General features: G+C 41.1%; 1 protein-coding gene across 2 annotated transcripts in view; it reads right to left on the reverse strand.

Moving 5' to 3' along the window:
- The window catches only part of gtf3c2 (general transcription factor IIIC, polypeptide 2, beta), a 35,766-nt gene extending 17,414 nt beyond the window's left edge, over positions 1–18,352 (reverse strand). For both annotated transcript variants that reach the window (XM_071530580.1, XM_071530579.1), the window contains exons 1-11: positions 18,217–18,352; positions 16,758–16,878; positions 11,635–12,130; positions 9,102–9,241; positions 7,773–7,969; positions 6,180–6,274; positions 5,767–5,844; positions 5,349–5,450; positions 4,975–5,202; positions 4,052–4,163; positions 3,737–3,854 (exon numbers count right to left, since the gene is read on the reverse strand). In XM_071530580.1, the coding sequence (XP_071386681.1) occupies positions 3,737–3,854; positions 4,052–4,163; positions 4,975–5,202; positions 5,349–5,450; positions 5,767–5,844; positions 6,180–6,274; positions 7,773–7,969; positions 9,102–9,241; positions 11,635–12,130; positions 16,758–16,860 (1,669 nt within the window). In that variant the 5' untranslated portion in view covers positions 16,861–16,878; positions 18,217–18,352. The remainder of the gene's footprint in view (positions 1–3,736; positions 3,855–4,051; positions 4,164–4,974; positions 5,203–5,348; positions 5,451–5,766; positions 5,845–6,179; positions 6,275–7,772; positions 7,970–9,101; positions 9,242–11,634; positions 12,131–16,757; positions 16,879–18,216) is intronic.
- Between the last annotated feature and the right edge of the window lie 224 nt (positions 18,353–18,576).

Consider the following 18,576-nt stretch of genomic DNA (forward strand, 5'->3'; position numbering starts at 1 on the left):
TGTGGGTGATGCTAGAAAAAAAAATCCCATGTCCTACTTCGTAATTACCACTAGGAGACTGACATGCCGTTTTTTCCCAGTCAGCATCTTGTATTTATGATAAATTCTAAATTACATTAATGCAACATTAGTGTCCCAAGGTCTAAATGCTGTGCCAACCTGCCAAGAAAAGCCTGTGTGAAACCTGAACACTAATTTGCCAATTTAAAGATATTGAATATCGGCACAGAACACCAGCTATTGGCATTTTCATTCAAAAATATGAATATTGTCAGAAACTCATATTGGTCAGACCCTAAGCAAAAGAATGGGAGCTGACCAGTTTGGTTATCAGTGAACTAGAATCTACAATGTAGAGCTCTCTCTCCAGAAACATTGGCAAACGTCTACTATGTGTAGTTAGGAGTAGATTTCTTCAAATGTGAGTGCACTGTAATCTTTCTGTCCAATAACTATGAGCAATGGTTGGAGGTGGGAGGCTGATGGAGTGCCTACTAGGAAACTGGATCCAATGACCCATGGACACAAAATAAAATGGGAACCCGAGGCCATGAAGAGATGGAGAAAAGAAAAGAAAAAACATCTGAAATGTCAGGCTTCGTATATGCACACTATAGCACTGGGAATTTTTCCTAATTGGAAAACCAAGCCAAGTATACTATGGTTAACCCTAATGGCAAAGATTTTCAACCCACTAAACAACACAAGTGCTGATGCTGTGAAATTAAAACAAACAGAGGACTGGGAGCAGGATGCAGAAAAAGAACCATTATGTTATATCAAATAGCTGCAGCTAGGGAATCAAAATCAAACTGTGAAATTGCTACAAGGCCACCCGGGTGAAGTGGAAACACATTTCCAAACTAGAGAAATCAGACTTGAATAGGCACAATAAATCATATTTGTAGATATACCAAATATATATTCTAATAACACAGTGTCAAAAGTTAGAATTTTGAACACAGTTAAATTTTGAAGAAGTTCTATCATATATGAATTATTGAACTTTTCACAAGTTTAAACAAATTATTTTCTGAGAGCTAATCATCCAAGAGGATTTTTCTTCATGACCAATTTTGTATTGATTCATTCATACATACATACATACATGGGCTGCTATCGTTCCCCTTCCCCATTCCCCCTCTCAGGCTTCTTCAAAATAAAAATAATAAATAAATAAATAACTTTAGATGTACAAGTTTTGTGTATGTGAGTGTCAAGCTATCAATAGTATAACATTGTTTGGCTTATTATCTATAAAACACAGAACGTTAATGAAAACATTTACATAATTAGGCTGGGTTAATTAAGTAGTAAATGTATAACTGTAGTACATAGTCCATGGGAATAGATATCGGAAACATATTAAGCTTGTCCTAGGTATTACTTGTTGACAGAAACATGGTAAAGTACAACAATAATAAAGGCAAAATAAAAAAATAAAAAAATATACATTAAAAAAAAAAATGCATGGCAAATTCTAATTCATGCTAGGTAATGGGTTCTACTTTCCAAGCTTCCAAATATTAGTAGAGCGCTAATCGAAATCTGTACTGACACAAGTCTTGTTGGGACATGAGATAAACTTTGAGCTCATTTTTCTCAGTGTCATTACTCCCCCAGTTATTGCTCTTTGGGTTTATATGGCAGCATAGACCCCCAGCATTACCTAACCCTTCAGGACAAACCCATGACTGAGACAGGGAAGAGAGCCACTATCAGAACTATGAGTCAGCTCCTCTATAATGGTCCCCTTACATCCCAGAGGGAACTTAAATGTGTGTGTGACTTTACCAGCCAGTGTGTGCTAAATAGTTATGATTGATAAACAGGGCTGATATTGGCCAGTCAATGCTGTCAGTAAAATAATTTCATTAGAATGGCTTTCAATGGAGAGTTTTAGTGTGTCATGATACTCTAAATGCTGTTTCAGAGGCTTTTCTACCCTAATACAATTCTGTGAGAAACCCTGGATACTAATTTTTGCCCTTTTGGCATGACAATGGTCAAATTTAAAGATACTGAATATCGGCTATCAGCAGCTTTAATCCAAATATATCGATATCGGCCTTCAAAAAACAATATCGGTCAAACCCTCATGCGACAATGAGATTCAGAGCAGATTTGTATGAGATAAGGTATATGTGATAGTGAGAAGGTTGTGTGTATGTAACATACTCCAACTGTGTGTGTGTTTGTGTTTACTTCCCAAGTATGTGCTGAAATGAAATGGCTTGCTACGGCCCTAGACCGGCATAATGGTTAATCAGATTAGCCTGTACTGCTGGGCAGAGAGAGAGAGACATATACACACACACACACCCACACTTACACACATTAGCAGACATAACCAGGTTTCTGTGTATGATGGATGTGGCAGATAAGCTTGCCATTAATCTCATTCATACCGTCTTTTATCAGCGCAGCCCCAGAGGCTGGTGACGCTGTCATCTGAATAGACTGGACCACAGGCTCCACCATCCATAATGTTAGCATATATACACACACACACACACACACACACACACACACTCCTGGAGAGCACAGCTGCGTGTATGTGTGTGTGGTTTAAATCAATTTAAAGGGATGGTTAACTACTGTCATTTTTAAAGCCGCATGAAACGGTTTCATAAAGTGAAGGTCCCCAGGCGCTAAATACATGCAGACAAACACACACACACACACACACACACAACTTATGAGTCACAACTACAGTTTGACAAATACATGGAGCCGATTTTGTCCTTTTATTAAAAAAGGGATCTGGTCCAGTCTGTGTCGTCCACCTCTGATATGATGGATATGATGCAGTTTAACTGATTCCATATTTATCGTAGATTTGATCAACACTACACTGGTTGTGTATGGGAAGCCCTTAACCTGAACTGATTCTAATGAGACATTAAAATGTAAAGATATTGAATATCGGTGCAAAAATATCGGTAAGACAGGGTGTCTAACGCTTCATTTGTCTGACGCTGCCGTGACCCAACAAAAAACACTTAGACGCTGCTTCATTGCAGCTAGAGGAGAGAAGTCCTAACTACAGACTACAATAGAGCCGAGGGATCCAATGCACTGACTTCAGGCTTTAGAAAGGCAACACCGCCCTCTGCTGGAAGAAAGGATAACTGCAACTGCAACCTCTGGGCTGTGATTTCATTTCTATTCCAACTTCTACTCATCCACCTGACCCAGGTAGCGTCTCAAAGTAGAAGTAGTTCAGTGAAAAATAACAAGATGTAGACTAGGGTTAGACCGCTATATAAGGATGATACTGTCCTTTTATCACAAATCAGATCAGGTCCGGTCAGTGTGGCCCACCTCTGATATGATGGATATGATGCAGTTTGATTGATTACATGTTTATTATTGTAGAATTAATCAATACTACACTGCATGTCAATGGGAAGCCCCGAAACCTGAACTAATTATTCAGTATCATTAATATTAACCTGGATTTCAATGGAGAGTTTTACTGTTCCGTGATCTAAGCACTGTGTCAGAGACTTCTCTACACAGTAAAGAATGAAATTCCGGGTTAAACACTTGGAATTTTTTAGCATAGGTCATAGGTCGCCATAGGTCATATTAAATGTGTTACCTTGGTACTATTACCATAAACAAATGAGACCATGGTGGAGATGATCTCACACAAGTGGTATTGTTTGACTTTACAGCCACCTGACGCTCTTAGGGCGCGTACGATTTCTACTCCCGGACTGCTTCTACTTACCGGACTTAGGGAGCGTCTTGCTGGTGTGCAGAGCATCGGGGTGGGGCAGGCTGTAGATGGTGACCACGCCGGTGGAGGTAGCTGCTGCCAGAAGACCCAGTCTGGGCAGGAAAGGAGCCTGGTAGAGGTGAGGATAAGGAAATATAACCGGGTCTAACAGTGGTTTGCTTTAACCTCTTTTGCGAATCAGATGGGTGGGGTTTGCCACTTCAGGGCAATGAAAAAGTTTTTCATATCAACAGCTTCAGGCTAAAACTCTTGGTATAGGCCTTCAAAAACACATATCAGTGGAGGCCTAGCTTGTATGTGTCCTACCTTTCTGCTGCAGCTGGGTAGCTCCCACGCTCCGGCAGGACACCACTTGAGGTGCCAGATGAAGCCTTTGTCCTGGGCCAAGCCGTAGGCCAGGGCTGGCTGGGACTCCGGTCTGCAGACAGGGGTGGACGGAAGACACGGTACCGGAAATAACAGAGGAAAAAGGTAATGGTGAGAGTAGAAGCGCAAGGGCGTTTTCCGTGCACAACCATGTGAATAAACAGTCCAAAGTAGGGATGCAAATTTTCAGAAATGTCTGTAATTGATCGTCAGTCACGTTAATGACCAATTAATCAATTAATCATTATGTAAAAAACAGCTTTTGAGATACAAAATGTGTGTTTTTACACCTGCCTTTAGGCCTACTCAACAAGTTACTCAACCAAGCATAATTCAAAAGAGCCGGGACCCCTGACAATAGATGTCCGTGTTTCCCACAGGTTGAAAATGTCCTTTCTTTAGGGTTCATTACTTTCTTTACATTGTGTCCAAAGGAACCAACTGGTGGAATACGCAATTAAGTCTCTGCACTGCACTCATGTTAACTTTCTGAGTGTTGAGCAGCGTTAGAATTGTCCGATTGAAAAGTATCAAGTTACTCTTTACCGTTACGACACATGCGAGTTCGGAAGTTCTTTGGAAGTTCGAGTTCGCTTTCTTCTTCCTCTGTATAGGCGGTGAAAGTTAAATTGCGCCCTTGTGGCGGTAAATCATTTCCCAAAAAAATGAGAAATAGCACATAACGTACATTATCGATTATTATATGCTTGATTGATCAAATTGTTAACAGTGATTAATCAATCGTCGATGAATCGTTAACATCCCTAGTCCAAAGCTACGAGAAAAGTTCTCGAGAACTCCCGCAAAGTCAGTCAGACGGTGATATGACGCGATGGCCCTAGTGTGCACACTTCATCCCCTACCTGTTGTCGTATTCCAGCTTGCCCAGGTCCCACAGCTGAACGAGTCCGGACCCGGCGTACTTCTCGTTGGCAAAGTGCTGGTCGTCCATCCCGCGATGGCAGGCCAGAGCTACGTACTGGGTCGCCGGGGCGCCGTCGGGCGTCGGACACCACTCCATGGCCCAGACCGGCCCGCCTGCGTACAGCGACATGTCCCAGCGCTCCGGGTGGGAAGCCACCGCCTCGAATCTGGTCGGTTTCATTAAAACGAGGGCTTTTAAAAAAAAAAAAAATGGGAACAAGCGACGTTCCAAATCTAACGCTAACCTGATTTAGCACCAAATCTTAGACATTTTTAAGGATTTAGCTGACACTTTACGGACGATCATCCTAACCTGTTGAGTCTTTGCAGAGGCGTCTCATCCTTGCTGAGGCCGTCTCTGGAGACTTTGAAAGCGGCCGACTGCAGCTCCTGAGGCAGGTACTTCTCCAAATCACTGAGGAACGGATAAGACAAACAAACTTTTTTTTTATTATGAACTTGAATAGAAGCTTTGCAGTTGTGTCAGAAATCTCCCAGCAACGTCTGGCTCCACCATGGAGGTCCACTGGTGAATTAGCTTAACACAAATAATGCCTCAATATATAACAAGGCAAGAAAAAGAGATACTTGACAAAGATTGCTGTGATGTGGCTGTAGATAAAACACAGTATACCTCCCACTTTGTTCTGATTGTTTTTCAAGCTCCCTTAATACAGAGAACACTGAATAAGCATTTACTAAATATGACTGATATATTAAATTGGAATTACTTGTGTGGTACATGGTGCCATTTGTTGACGGAGGGAACCCATTCTGGGAACACCCAGCTGCTGCAGTGCTCTTCCCGGCTGGAAACACACACAACATTATAAATGTGTCACAAACAACCATATATACAGTATATACACAGTCATAAAAACCAACCCACAGCTTCATTCCGATTGATATATGGGGCCAATATTCTCAGTTTATTAAAGATGGAATCTGGTACAGTTAGTATTGTCCACCTCTGGTATATGGTGAATGTGAATCAGTTTGATTGATAACACATTTATTGAAGAATTGTTCAATACTACACTGGCTGTCTATGGGAAGCCCTTGGGGTAATACACCGGAATAAGGCCAGTGTCTCATCGTAGTACCTTCTCACATATCAATTCAACTCCAGTATGCAGCTACTTACAATTTCTTGTTGGTCTCAGTGGATTCCCAGGCAGGTTTCATGATGTTGTTGGAGAGCCCATTGGGGGCTTTGCCCCACTGTTTCATCTGACCTTGCTGCAGGACAAGAGAGGACAAGAGAGTGAGTTTTAGGTCTAGTATACTTTTTCCCCTTTCCTTGCAGTTCCTCTCCTCGCTCACTTTTCAGTTACTTTAAAGCTGGGGTAGGCAATTTATTTTAGAACCATTTTGGTAATATTTTTTTAAAATTCTTTTTACATCCTGACAGCTACCAATAAATCAAATGCAAAAATCCAGTGTCCGTGGCTGTCCCAGGCCCTGGAATCAGCCACTCCGAAATCTCAGGGCGCCTGAATCTTAAATCTGAAAATGAATGGCTCTCTGCACGGAGGCGTCCCTACCGCCTGTCAATCACACGCGCACAGTCTAGTCCCGCCTGCCCTGCAAACTGCAGAAAGAAAAGAAATATTTCCATATAACAGATGACAAGAAACTGCCATAATCCAAACTGAATACTGGGGCTAGAATAAACTTGTTGTGTCAGGAAGTTATTTTCCCTGCTGCACAAGACCTGTTCATCAGGAAGGAGCCACATTCAAGTCAGTGAGTCGGAGTTGCAACTGTGGTAGTGAATGTATGTGACAAAAACATATTTTGTTTCCCAGTGAATGTTTGTTACAAGTAGACTGAGCTCGCAGGACTGTGTTTTGCATGAGGGTTTTTTTTGTTGTTGTGTACTTTCAAATTCTTGTTCATTTCTCCAAAGGTGCCTACCCCACCTTCAACTCTACAATGATCTGAAAGGATAAGGCCGGTGTTTTTTAATGCATTGCTTACCGTCAACAAATCCTATGAAAATAACAAAATCAACAATGCGTTTGCTCTACTCCCGTTACTTTCTGAATTCCCACGTTCCGTTTTTAGCTGTCAACCCAGAAGTCATTGTCTCCAATTGTAAGCTAAAAACCTTGAAATACAGCTCACAAAGACATAGTTTCCATTTTAAAAATCGCTAACTGTTACCACAAAAAGCCAGACTGTTGTAGTTATTACCAAATCAAATTCAAATGGGAACAAATTCTTCATTACGCCGGGGTCTATTTTCGGTGCTACGGAACTACTTTCCTGATGTCGCAAAGTGTTTACAGCCGGCTTATTAAGTTGTTTGAGGAAAAAGTCGGCCGGCCCGGTGCATCGTAATGATGAAATATGTTGCCAGAGCAGCAGCATGGCTCTTTGACGTGTTTTTAATCGTTTTTTAATACAATGGAGTTCTCTGGCTGCTGGGACATGGCTGCATTGGGCACCGGCTACATGGACGAGACTTGTTGGCAAAACAAAATCATTGCTGATTTTGCCATTTTCATAGGATTTGTTGACGGTAAGCAATGCATTAAAAAATACCGGCCTTATCCTTTAACACTGTCTTAAATGTCAGCCTGGCCTCACAAACCCAGAGAAGGATAAAAAAAAATAGAAGCCAGGAAAATATTCACTTTCCTTTGAAACTAAGTCGATAAAAGGTCATAGATTACTCAATGCCCCCGTCTCTCTAGTGCCTCGTGGTGATGGGAAAGGAAGAGGGAGTACTAACTATGTTCTTGTTGAGGCGTAAAGCTGCTGGAGTTTTCCAGGCTGGCTCGAAGTCGGACTCGCAATCGGAGCCCTGCGCCTCTTCCTCTTCCATCTCCTCGCCCTCCTCTTCTTCAACATCTGGTACAAAGTCCTCATCTTCTGCGGTGTCGTCGGAGTCAAAGTCGGGGCGCTTCCTCTTCTGGCCTCTACCTCCTGCTGAAAATACACGATCATTTATATCGGAGTATATGGAGATACACATTTTCCATTTTAAAATTCAATACTTTTTCCTTCATTTATTTTACTTCATTAAATCACTGCAGGATTTGCAGACTTGGTTCAGTGTTAAATATTACATAAGCCGATCATGAATGAGTAATATCACTGTCATTTATGTGATTGTCATCTAGGCATTATTCTTCGCAACACGTATCATAATCTGTGAAATGATGGTGGGTAAGCAAGAAAAACGTATTAAAATGATTATGGTGTGATTTTTGCGGGGATCTGTACCAAACAAAGATGTTTTCTTAAGTAGTAGTAGTAGTAGTAGTAATTTATTTTGGTCCTTTTTAACAATTTTCCAAAATGTATGTACATAGAAATAAATAAATAACAATAAGGCATTAAATGAAATGAAAAAAAAAAATTTTTGACCGAAAAGGTGTAGGCTGAAGCTTTAGCTTATTGTGCCTACCCTTTTTACGTGACATTGTAAGACAAAACAACACAGTAGCAAAAACAAAAACATAAACAAACAAAAACAAAAGTTCCAAACGTTTCATACACAATAATGATCATACCTCAGTTTTATATTTATTTACCACCCTATTTTTAATGATCATACCTCAGTGTTATATTTATTTACCACCTTATTTTTAAACATTTTTTAAAATTTGAAAATTGTACTACACATTTTTAATTCGTTGTCACATTTATTCCACAAGTTTACCCCTTTGACAGATATACATCTATTTTTTATATTCGTCCTTACTCTAGTTTTTTTAAACATACCTCTTCCCCTAAGTTCATACTGGTTCTCTCTAGTTTCAAACAACCTCTGAATACAGTTTGGAAGTAAATTATTGTGTCTGTAGAATATGATGTGTAGGCCAGGACATCTCTGCAGCACCACAATATTTCATTTAAAATGCTATTTTGACACACATTTCGCCCTTAACAAATATTGCGCCTCCTGCGATTTGAAAATTGCAGTAGGCCATATTGCGATTTTGATAAAATTTCGATTAACTGTTCAGCCCTAGTGGTGACTGTCTTTCTTTAATATCCTGTTTCAACGGGAAACACATCACATGCTGGATCATTTCCGGCAGGGTGTCTACGGTACCTTTGCCGCCCTTGGGGCCTTTCTGCCCCGGGCCTGGGTCTGAGCTGGGACGGTCACTGCTGGCCCCTGGTTGGGATCCCAACTCGTCACCGGAATGGTCAAACACCTCTTTCGCCAAGGAGTGGAGGTACTTCAGCGCCCTGGAAAAATGATTGTTAGAACACTGTTAGAACATATTTGATATTGAACGACTTGGGTGTTCAGAACTTTCAGAACTCGTGTGCGTGAACAACACTTGTAGTTCTGAAGAAGAAGAAGAATAAGAAGCTTTGGGCTTGTGTGTCTTCAGCTAACTCCCTTGTTCACTACTTGCCTTCAAGAACACTGCGATCATCAGCTGCTGGTTTATTGGAGGTTCCCAGCAACAGCCGAAAGAAAATCGGGGATGCAGCCTTTGTCAATTACGCCCCAAAGCTCTGGAACACACTGCCTATAGATATCAGGGATGCCAGCTCGCTAAATATTATTAAAAGAAAGCTAAAAACTTCTCTCTCCACTTTAGCCTTTAACTAGCTTTTTTGCACTTTGCTTCGCACTTATGCACTGTTGCACTTCTTTTAAAATGTTGTATTTTACTTGATTTTATGCATTCTATGTACTCTATTTTTTAACTTTATTTTTATTATTATTATCCAGTGGGTTTTATTTTCCATCTTATGTTATGCATTCTTCATTTTTATCTTATTTTTACTATTATTATCAAGTGGGTTTTATTCTCCATCTTATTTTACATTAATTATGGCATTCTATCCCTGTTTTTATGCTCATTCTATGTCTATTTTCATGTGAAGATGCATTCTATGTATTCTATTCTTATATATATCTTTATCTTATTTTCACTATTATTATCAAGTTTTATGTGAAGCACTTGGTGCATGTAATTTCTTTGTTGTAAAGCACTTTGAGCTGTATTTCTTGTACGAAAGGTGCTATACAAATAAAGTTTATTATTATTATTGCTTATTGCTTATTATTGCAGCTCTCTCTGGTCTCTCCTCTCTCATTGGAGCAGCTGCCAACAATCCTACTATTGCCTCCATCAAAAACATAGGATAAGGTGAGTAGACTGAATCCTCTACACATGAACAATAGCAACAGCTTTGACAGCACTGAACACTTTTGAAGTTCAACAGAATGGCCCCGGTCTGTAAAAATGGGATGTCCCCTTGACTGACGTCATTTGGCAATCCCAGCCTAGCCCACAGTGCAATGTACACTTACGATTTCAGGATTTAAATACCTTCCACAGGGTTCCTATACATTAAAAAATTCCATACTTTTTCCAGACCTTGATTTGTTTTGAAGATTTTGTCTGGTGTTCAATATGATTTACGCAGATAGACATCTTGCCTCTGCTAACTAGGTCATATCACTGTATAGATGAAGATTGTTCTTCACAGAGACAAATATCAGAATATGTGAGATGATTGGCAGGGTTCCTACACGCTTTCCATTTTAAAATTCCATATTTTTCCCAGACCCTATGTTCTCGACCGGATTTGATTTTGGTCAGTATTTGATATAATGCATGCTGACAGCGGCTGGGTAATAAGAGCGTCCCTCTATCTTAACATTATTCTTCACATCAACAAAAACTGTGGACTCAAAGTGGCTCTACAACATAAAAGCTAGAATTATGTGCGTATCGGACCTGAAACGCAGCATTTTCCATACTTTTCCAGACATTTTTTTTCAAATTCCCCAAACCATTCCTGGAAATGATCAGATTCATTTTTAATACTTTTCCAGACCTGCGTAGGAACCCTGCTTTCAACACACTGCACTGTGGGAAGGGTGGTGTCGTCAAAGCAAGATGATTTCCATTTATATGCTGCTGCCCCATACACTCAAATACACTTAAATAACATTACCTTGAGAGGACCTGGCAATCATCACTAGTCATCATCACTAGCAGTAGGGCTGGGTGATATGGACCAAAAAACATCTCTCGGTATTTTTAGGCTGAATGGTGATACACGATATATATCTCGGTATTTTCTACAAAGTGGGCTAAATGTTCAGTTGTAAGTAGGGCTGGGTGATATGGATAAAATCAAATATCACAATATTTTTGACCAAATACCTCGATATCGATATTGCGGCAATATTGTAGGGATGACTATTGGTGTTTTCACAAAATATTTACACAATGAGATTTTTGATAAATAATCATCAGTAATGTGGATATAATGACTAAGTGGGTAAAGGCAAATAATAGAACAGCTAGAACAGTCTGGTAAGTTCAGAAGATGACATCACTTTACTGTAATGCAGCCTTTAAAACCAGGAAAAGACACTTATGCCATATCACAATATTACGATATCCAAAATCTAAGACGATATCTAATCTCATATCACAATATCGATATATTGCCCAGCCCTAACTAGCAGCACTTTTGTGAATAACTTCTTTCTCTTTAGCTCCATTTTCTCTAATAAGCTCTACAAGGCACATTGCTTGTTGAAACGAAGTATAAAATACAACCATGTAAATGAATACAGAGGATGTAGCGGCAGACTAGATGTGACCTACGCTTTAGCGGCACCTCTCCTGGGGCGGCCCCCGGGTACAGTCTCATCTTCAGGTTCAACGGGGGCTCGGTCCTCCTGAGACGCCGGTGCTACCTCCTCCACAGCCTGCTTCCTCGCGTACTGTCTCTTTGGCTTTGGCGTCTCCTTTTTCTTGGCAGGAGTCTTTTTCGCCGGGGTCCTCTTGGTCTTTTTAGTCGTTTTCTGGGAGGTTTCTCCGACGGACTCGCGGGCCGTTTGGTCGGTCGCTTCTCGGTCCCCGTCGGCCGTCGGTTCCGCGGCCTTCTTAGCCCTCCCTCTCTTCGCTGGAGTCGTCCCAGAGGCCTCCCCCTCTTCGGAGCCCTTTTTCACCGGGGTCCTTCTGGGTCGTCTCTGCCGGGGACTTGGCACAGGAGATTTCTCACCGGTGTCATAGTCAAAATATTTGGGGTTTTTCTTCCGTTGTCGCCCCGGTGCGCCGGGGCTTAGATTTGACAACTGCTCGGACGGCCGATCTTGCCCTGCGAGGAGAGTGATATTATTATTCCACATCATTTGAGTTATATAAAAGGTTGAAATCAATTCAAACAATGTGCCAGATAATTTGGAGGTTAAACTCCCATCATAAGAACCACATGTGCCCAGCTATCCTGAGATCAAATTCCATAAATCCAAATATCTTCTCTTTTGTCATCCCTTACAGGCTGTATCGCTTGAATAATTCTTGTCATCTCAAAAAAAACATATTTGTGGAACATAGTTGCACATAATTCCATAAAAAAAAAAAAAAAAACACTTTCATCAATCAGCTCTAAAGAACGCACTTTTGGATGAAATATATTTTCAAAACCTTATCTCCCTGGCATTTTAATTAAATAGTAACCCAACACATTTTAATGTAAAAAATGATGTTTGATCGCTGTAGCTGGTACAGTCAACCTTGAGCACGGATAGCTCACTTTATTAAATCAAGAAACTGTGCTTTAAGCTTCCCTTTCGTCTTTGTCCAAATGGCAAGATATCTTCTCCTGTCAGGGATCCAGGTTTGATGGCTGATGGTTTAAAGCCCAAGAAAGCACTTGTGGCTCCTGCATTATCCGCAGTCATGCTTAAGGCAACTGAAGGGTATATTGAAGCGGAAATCATCTCTACTTTGCTCCCACATCTGGATGTTCCTCTGGTGAACAACACGGATTGCACCGATGCAAAAGATGTGCACTTATCGTCTCCACGAGAATAGAGGGTGCGCATCTGAAGAGGGTTCAAAACTCCTTGGCAAGGCACTGAGGCACTCATAACATTAGGTGTTGTGAAGGTCAAGAAGACCATGCACCACCAGCTGGGTCAAACAAAATGTAAAGGTTTCCAACCACCATGCACCACTAATTAGGGATGGGCATGAGTACTCGAGTACTCGATTTGGACGTCAGTATTCGTTCAACGGTTCAACGTATAGAGTACTCACATTTTCTTTTTGCTTTGTAATACAAAAACCATATATGTATATAATAAATATAAACGTAAATTTGCCCTGTTCTATATTAAAAGTTTAAATTTTTTGGACGAGACTGCTAGCAAAAACGCATCGTTACAGGATCTAACGTTACAGCCTGTACTCGAGTACTCTATAATAATTTAATGCAAGTACTTGAATATTGAAATTACTTAAAATGCCCATCCCTACCACTAATGTCTTCTCACAGCAAGCCGAACGCATCTCCACTCCACTAAGAATTTATCCTCCTCTTCTAATGATGCCAGTACTTGCAACCATTTACAGATCTTTCCCAGAGATGCTAATAGTATAGTAGTAATAGTTCCAAAAGGGCCAGATCCTGGCCCTTTTTGGAACTCTTCCATTCTTCTCCCAGATATGATATGGCGCCCCATCGCTTTTACATCCAAGGAGCCAGATTCCTCCATCTCCTCTGATTCAGAAGTCCCACATCCTCCACCCAATTTAATCCAAAGATGTTGTGTCCCTCCTCCACCCTCTTTCCAGAGATGGCAGGTCTCTTCCCATACCTACATCCAGAGTCTAATTCCTCTTCCAAATTTCAAAAATAATAGCTCCCTCCCTCACACAAGTTCCATTGTTTCCAGGTCCTTCCACCCCAGATCCAGAGTTGCCCAGGTGCCTCCACCCATATTTCAGACCAAACAGGGGTCTCTCGTCCCCTTCCTACTGAGAACTTCCAAAGATGCCAGGTCCCTTGTGTGATTCCTCTCCCAAACAGTGAGCACACTCTATTCACAGTGGAGAGCTCCTGTTAGCTAACCCCACCTCATCCCATTTCTCTGCAGGGCTACCGCATCTCTCATTGCTGTATCCAAGATATGGAATCAAAGATATTTCATCAAACTCAGTGTTTTTGCAACACAGCTGTCCCTACAGATGTCCCTCTGTCTCCCGATGGTGAGATTTTTGCAGAGGTCGTAGCAAAAGAAGTGTTGCTAATTAAAGATGCTAACAAGTTGTCTAATAACCACAGCATCATACAAGTAAACAATATACTGTGTATTATACTCTAACTCCATTATTCTCTTCTTGTGTGTTTGTTTAAATTTAAAAAAAACAGCCCATTCTCTGTGCATTGTTATATTGACTTCCAAAACATAAGTTTATCTCTATTTTCTTCTATCTCTTAATTTAGAAAATGGATAGCCAGAGGCGGCCTTAAGCATCTGGGGGCCCGTTTCAAGAGCTAATATGCGAAAAAAAAAAACATAAAAGAGAAAAGAGAAAAAAAAGCGAGGATTCAAGTTGGTTTGCATCAATAATGGTATATTTTCGGACTTCAACTTAAATGCATCATGTGCACTTTCAGCATCATGGACAGCTCGACATAGAAATAATCCAAACAATTCAAACTAAACAATTACAAACCAAACAATTTAAAACTGAAACAATGACATTTTTGCTTTGGAATGAGGAGAAGCCTCGCCCTTCTCGGCAACTGCTAGTCTGCATTGAATAGCACTAGGCCTATGTGTTATGTATCAGCTGACATAAAAACAGCTTAAACAATTCCCTCAAATTAAATGAACAACAAAAGCAATGCCATATTTTGCTTGGGAATGCAAAGTGTCTGAAACTACTGGTTGTTTACAATGAACTGGGCTTGGCGTTCTTTCAGCACCGTGGACAGCTCAGTCAGGCCTGGAGAGTTTGTTATTCATGCACTGTTGGTCTGGTAGGATTATTTAACCCTAAATAATTGCTTATAGAGATTCTTTTAATTATGTGTATTTGCTTTAGTGAATTTACTAGTTGCCCATTTCAGTTGAAACGGGTGAAACATAGCTAAGGCCGCTACTGTGGATGGGTATGACATATTGAAATCACCAACTTTTTCAATGTCCACTCGTGTTGTCCAAATAATCCACTGAGTCAAATATTTTTTTTTACATCTAACTGAATCTTATTATAAAATCTAGAACAGGACAGACTCAAACATTCTCATAAACTTGATCTTGATCCCTTACAGAGATTGAGGCCCTTCCCCACCTCTCATTAAGAAATGCCAAGATTTCCTTCTACTCCCCTCCTCATTTCCTTCAAAGAAGCCAGATACCTCCTCCCCTATTTCAGAGTTCCTAGTTCCAGAGATGCCAGGTCTTTCCCCTGACCTACTGTATATCCAGAGTTGTCCAATTTCTCCTCCACATTTCCAGAAATATCAAGTCCCTCCCTCACACCAGCTCCAGAGTCTCCAGGTCCTTCCACCCCAGATCCAGAGTTGCGAGGTGCCTCCACCCAACTTAACCCAAACAGGGGTCCCTTCCCATTCCTAATGAGAGTTTCCAGGTGCCATGTTTGATTCCTGTCCTGAGTCAGTCAGCACGCTCTATTCCCAGAGGAGTTCCCACAAGCTAACCCCACTTCATCCCATTTCTCCCCAAGGCCGCTGCACCTCACATTGCTGTATCCCAGATGTGGAATCAATAATATCTCATCAAATTCAGTGCCTCCCAACCCAGCTGTCCCTACAGATGTCCCGTTGAGATTTTTGCTTAGAGGTTGCGGCTAAAGGAGTGTTCCTAATTAAAGATGCAAACTGCATCTTCACGTTACATTGCTGAACAGTCTTATCTGCAGCAATGCCATTTCTTCTAATAGTCTTAAAAAGGTAAATTCCACCCTCTGATGCTCTTACACTGTATTATCTCATCAGTCTGTGATGTCCAATGCATTCCAGGAGTTATTTTTTGAAGTGTTGTAATTCACCTTTTTACTGTATCCACTTTCCCTCAACCTGCTTTGTCTAATTCCACTTCAGTTAGTGATTTCCTATGTTTCCCAGAATGACTTTCAACAACCCCCAGAGAACTTGTTGCATCCGGCCGTTGGTTTTAGGTGTCGGTGGAGAGAGCAATAATGATAGCGATAGTGACAATAAGGCAAGAGAGCGAGATTTTCCATTGGAGAAATAGTGAGAGGCGTTGCCTCCTTGCGGCTCAGCGGTCTAAGGCAGTGGTTCTCAACGTGGGGTCCGGGGACCACCAGGGGTCCTTGAGGGAGTTCCAGGGGGTCCCCAGGCAAATTGATGAATTGTTAAACTTCACCATTATTTAATTTACAAGAAGTTAACACAATTAGAGAATGTAGAATAATTACTATTTTGATCAAAATCTCATCAAATGGGGGTCTGTGGCTTTAATCTGGGGTCCTTGATATGAAAAAGGTTGAGAATCACTGGTCTAAGGCGCATGCCATGTGACTGCAGCATCCTGGGTTCGAATCCAATCTTACCACTTGAAAAAGCACAAAAAAAAAAAATGCAACATGTCTTGTAGCTGCATTGCATTCCTGTCTATTGAGGCTCCTGTTGGTGGAGAAATTGGTATCTTTTCCTCTTCTACCACCATCGATTTCCCCCTGTATGACTGTTGCATGTCTGTGCAAAATGGTGATGTTTAATATTGATGTTTTGGTTGAAAAAAAATATTACTTATCCATAGGAATAAGAAAAATACACCACCAAACAATGAAATGGGTCCAAGAATACAAGACCAATATCTGTTTTTTTTTTTAACAGAGTGTAAGTGTCATAGGGTGGATTTTTGTTTAGTTGCTCAAACACTACTACTTTTTGTACTAGTACTATTTCTAATGCTATTACTGCAACTACTCCTACAACATTGTACCTTGTCCTGAGTCAGTGGCATCCATAGGCTCTTGATTTGTTTCTTGTGCAGTGTTTGCCTCATTAGATGCCTCGGCCTCCTTGTTTGTGAGAGCAACGTCCATCTTCCTCTGGCCTTCCTGCTGCTCAGACAACAACCACAACAATAGACCAGTTAGACAGTTCATTCTCTACACCTTTTCTTTAACCATATATAATCCTATTAACCATGTTTGTAAACCATAACTTCCCAAAATGTGCCACAAACACAAGATTTAAAAGGTAGTTACTGTTACATACATAAAGGTATATCATTATGAATGTAATGAGTGTAAGTATAGACGTTTTATCATGATACATCCATGTTTCCTCTTTTGGCCTGGACTTGCAGTGACATTAACTTATATCAACCACCAATACAGCTGCATAGCTAGATAATAGCTAGATAGATATTTTTCAACAGGTTTGCAGGGGTTACATCAGCAGTCAGACTGTGGAGTCAGTAGGGCTACATACAGTAGTCCTGATAAGAAAGTCACCCAAAACCTCATTCAATAATCTGGCAGTTTTATGTTACCTTGTTTATTGTACAAGGTACATACTTGATAGAACATGACTTAAGACATTTTATGAATTGTTAGTAGCCACTCTTCAATTCGGCATATATTCAATACACCAAGCAGCACGTATTTCAAGGAAATTTAAACTTTTGTAACTCGTTCGCCCATCTTCAACTGCCACCAAAAAACAGGGGCGGGCGGTAGCACGCTATGTGCGACAATTCTAAAAGTTGCGATTTTATTGAAATTAAATGCTGCTTAGTGGATTATCTAAATGCCGAATTTACCAGAAAACCCTAAAGCTAAGCAGTGTACTTCTGCCGGTACACAAGACCACATTAAAGTGCCACATGTTTCAATGGAGTTCAGCGTGTCATATGTGTCTTAGAGCCTTTCGTAGGGCTGACACTGACACTTGGGGGACGGGGGTCGAACCAGAGACCTTCCGGTTACAGGACGATATGCAGGTGGCTAAGTTAGCAGACTACGTGGCTGATGTTGACCCCACTGATAGGTGCTATCTGGAGTTAGCGTGCTTTTAAACTGCTCCCAATAGCGATAAATAGACAGCAAGCCTACCAGCAAGACCTGGCAGGCTGTTATTGTAGCAGTGCTATCTATCTAGCTAACACCAAACAGCTAACTGGCTAAACAGGCTTCATGGTCTATTGCTTTTAACACTGGGTAGGATAACTACAATAGGCTACTCTTCACATAGGCCTACAAGACAGGCTCTCTAACACGAGGACTACCAGACCCGGACAAAAACTACCCCGGGTAAATAGTTGTCTTCATCCCCGGTGGCACAGACTGAAAAGCCTCGTATCGAACATGGCTGGAGCCTGGCTGTCAAGATCGAATCCCAAGCTCTGCTACCGAGAATCCAACCAACAGTTATTATGAGAGCTGCAGTTCACCTACCCAACAACATGTAAATCCAACCGGTGTTCTGTCTCGAATAGCATGAAACGAAATTCATCCCCGTTGCTTTAACTGCTTCAGTTTCCTAAGCAGAAACTTGCTCTTGACCGCCATGTTACTGTCAAGGCATGGTGTTCCACACCGCTCCCTACCGGCACAAAGTGGAATAACCCACAGACAGAGATACTGCTTTATCTACCTTAGTAGCCACACATTCGAATCCCAACTGCGCTAAATAAACGTCTGCCTTACCATGAAAATACTTTCAAACATCATAATAAACATCTATCATCAAGTAGCATGTGCCCAACGAACGGTTGATGATAGCATGTACGGTCCAGCCTTACATCATATGAAGTT

Source organism: Centroberyx affinis, unplaced genomic scaffold (assembly GCF_046629955.1).
Source record: "Centroberyx affinis isolate AG114_WGS23_722 - 3 ecotype Tasmania unplaced genomic scaffold, CSIRO-AGI_Caff_v1 ptg001945l_1, whole genome shotgun sequence".
NCBI classification, from domain to species: Eukaryota; Metazoa; Chordata; class Actinopteri; order Beryciformes; family Berycidae; genus Centroberyx; species Centroberyx affinis.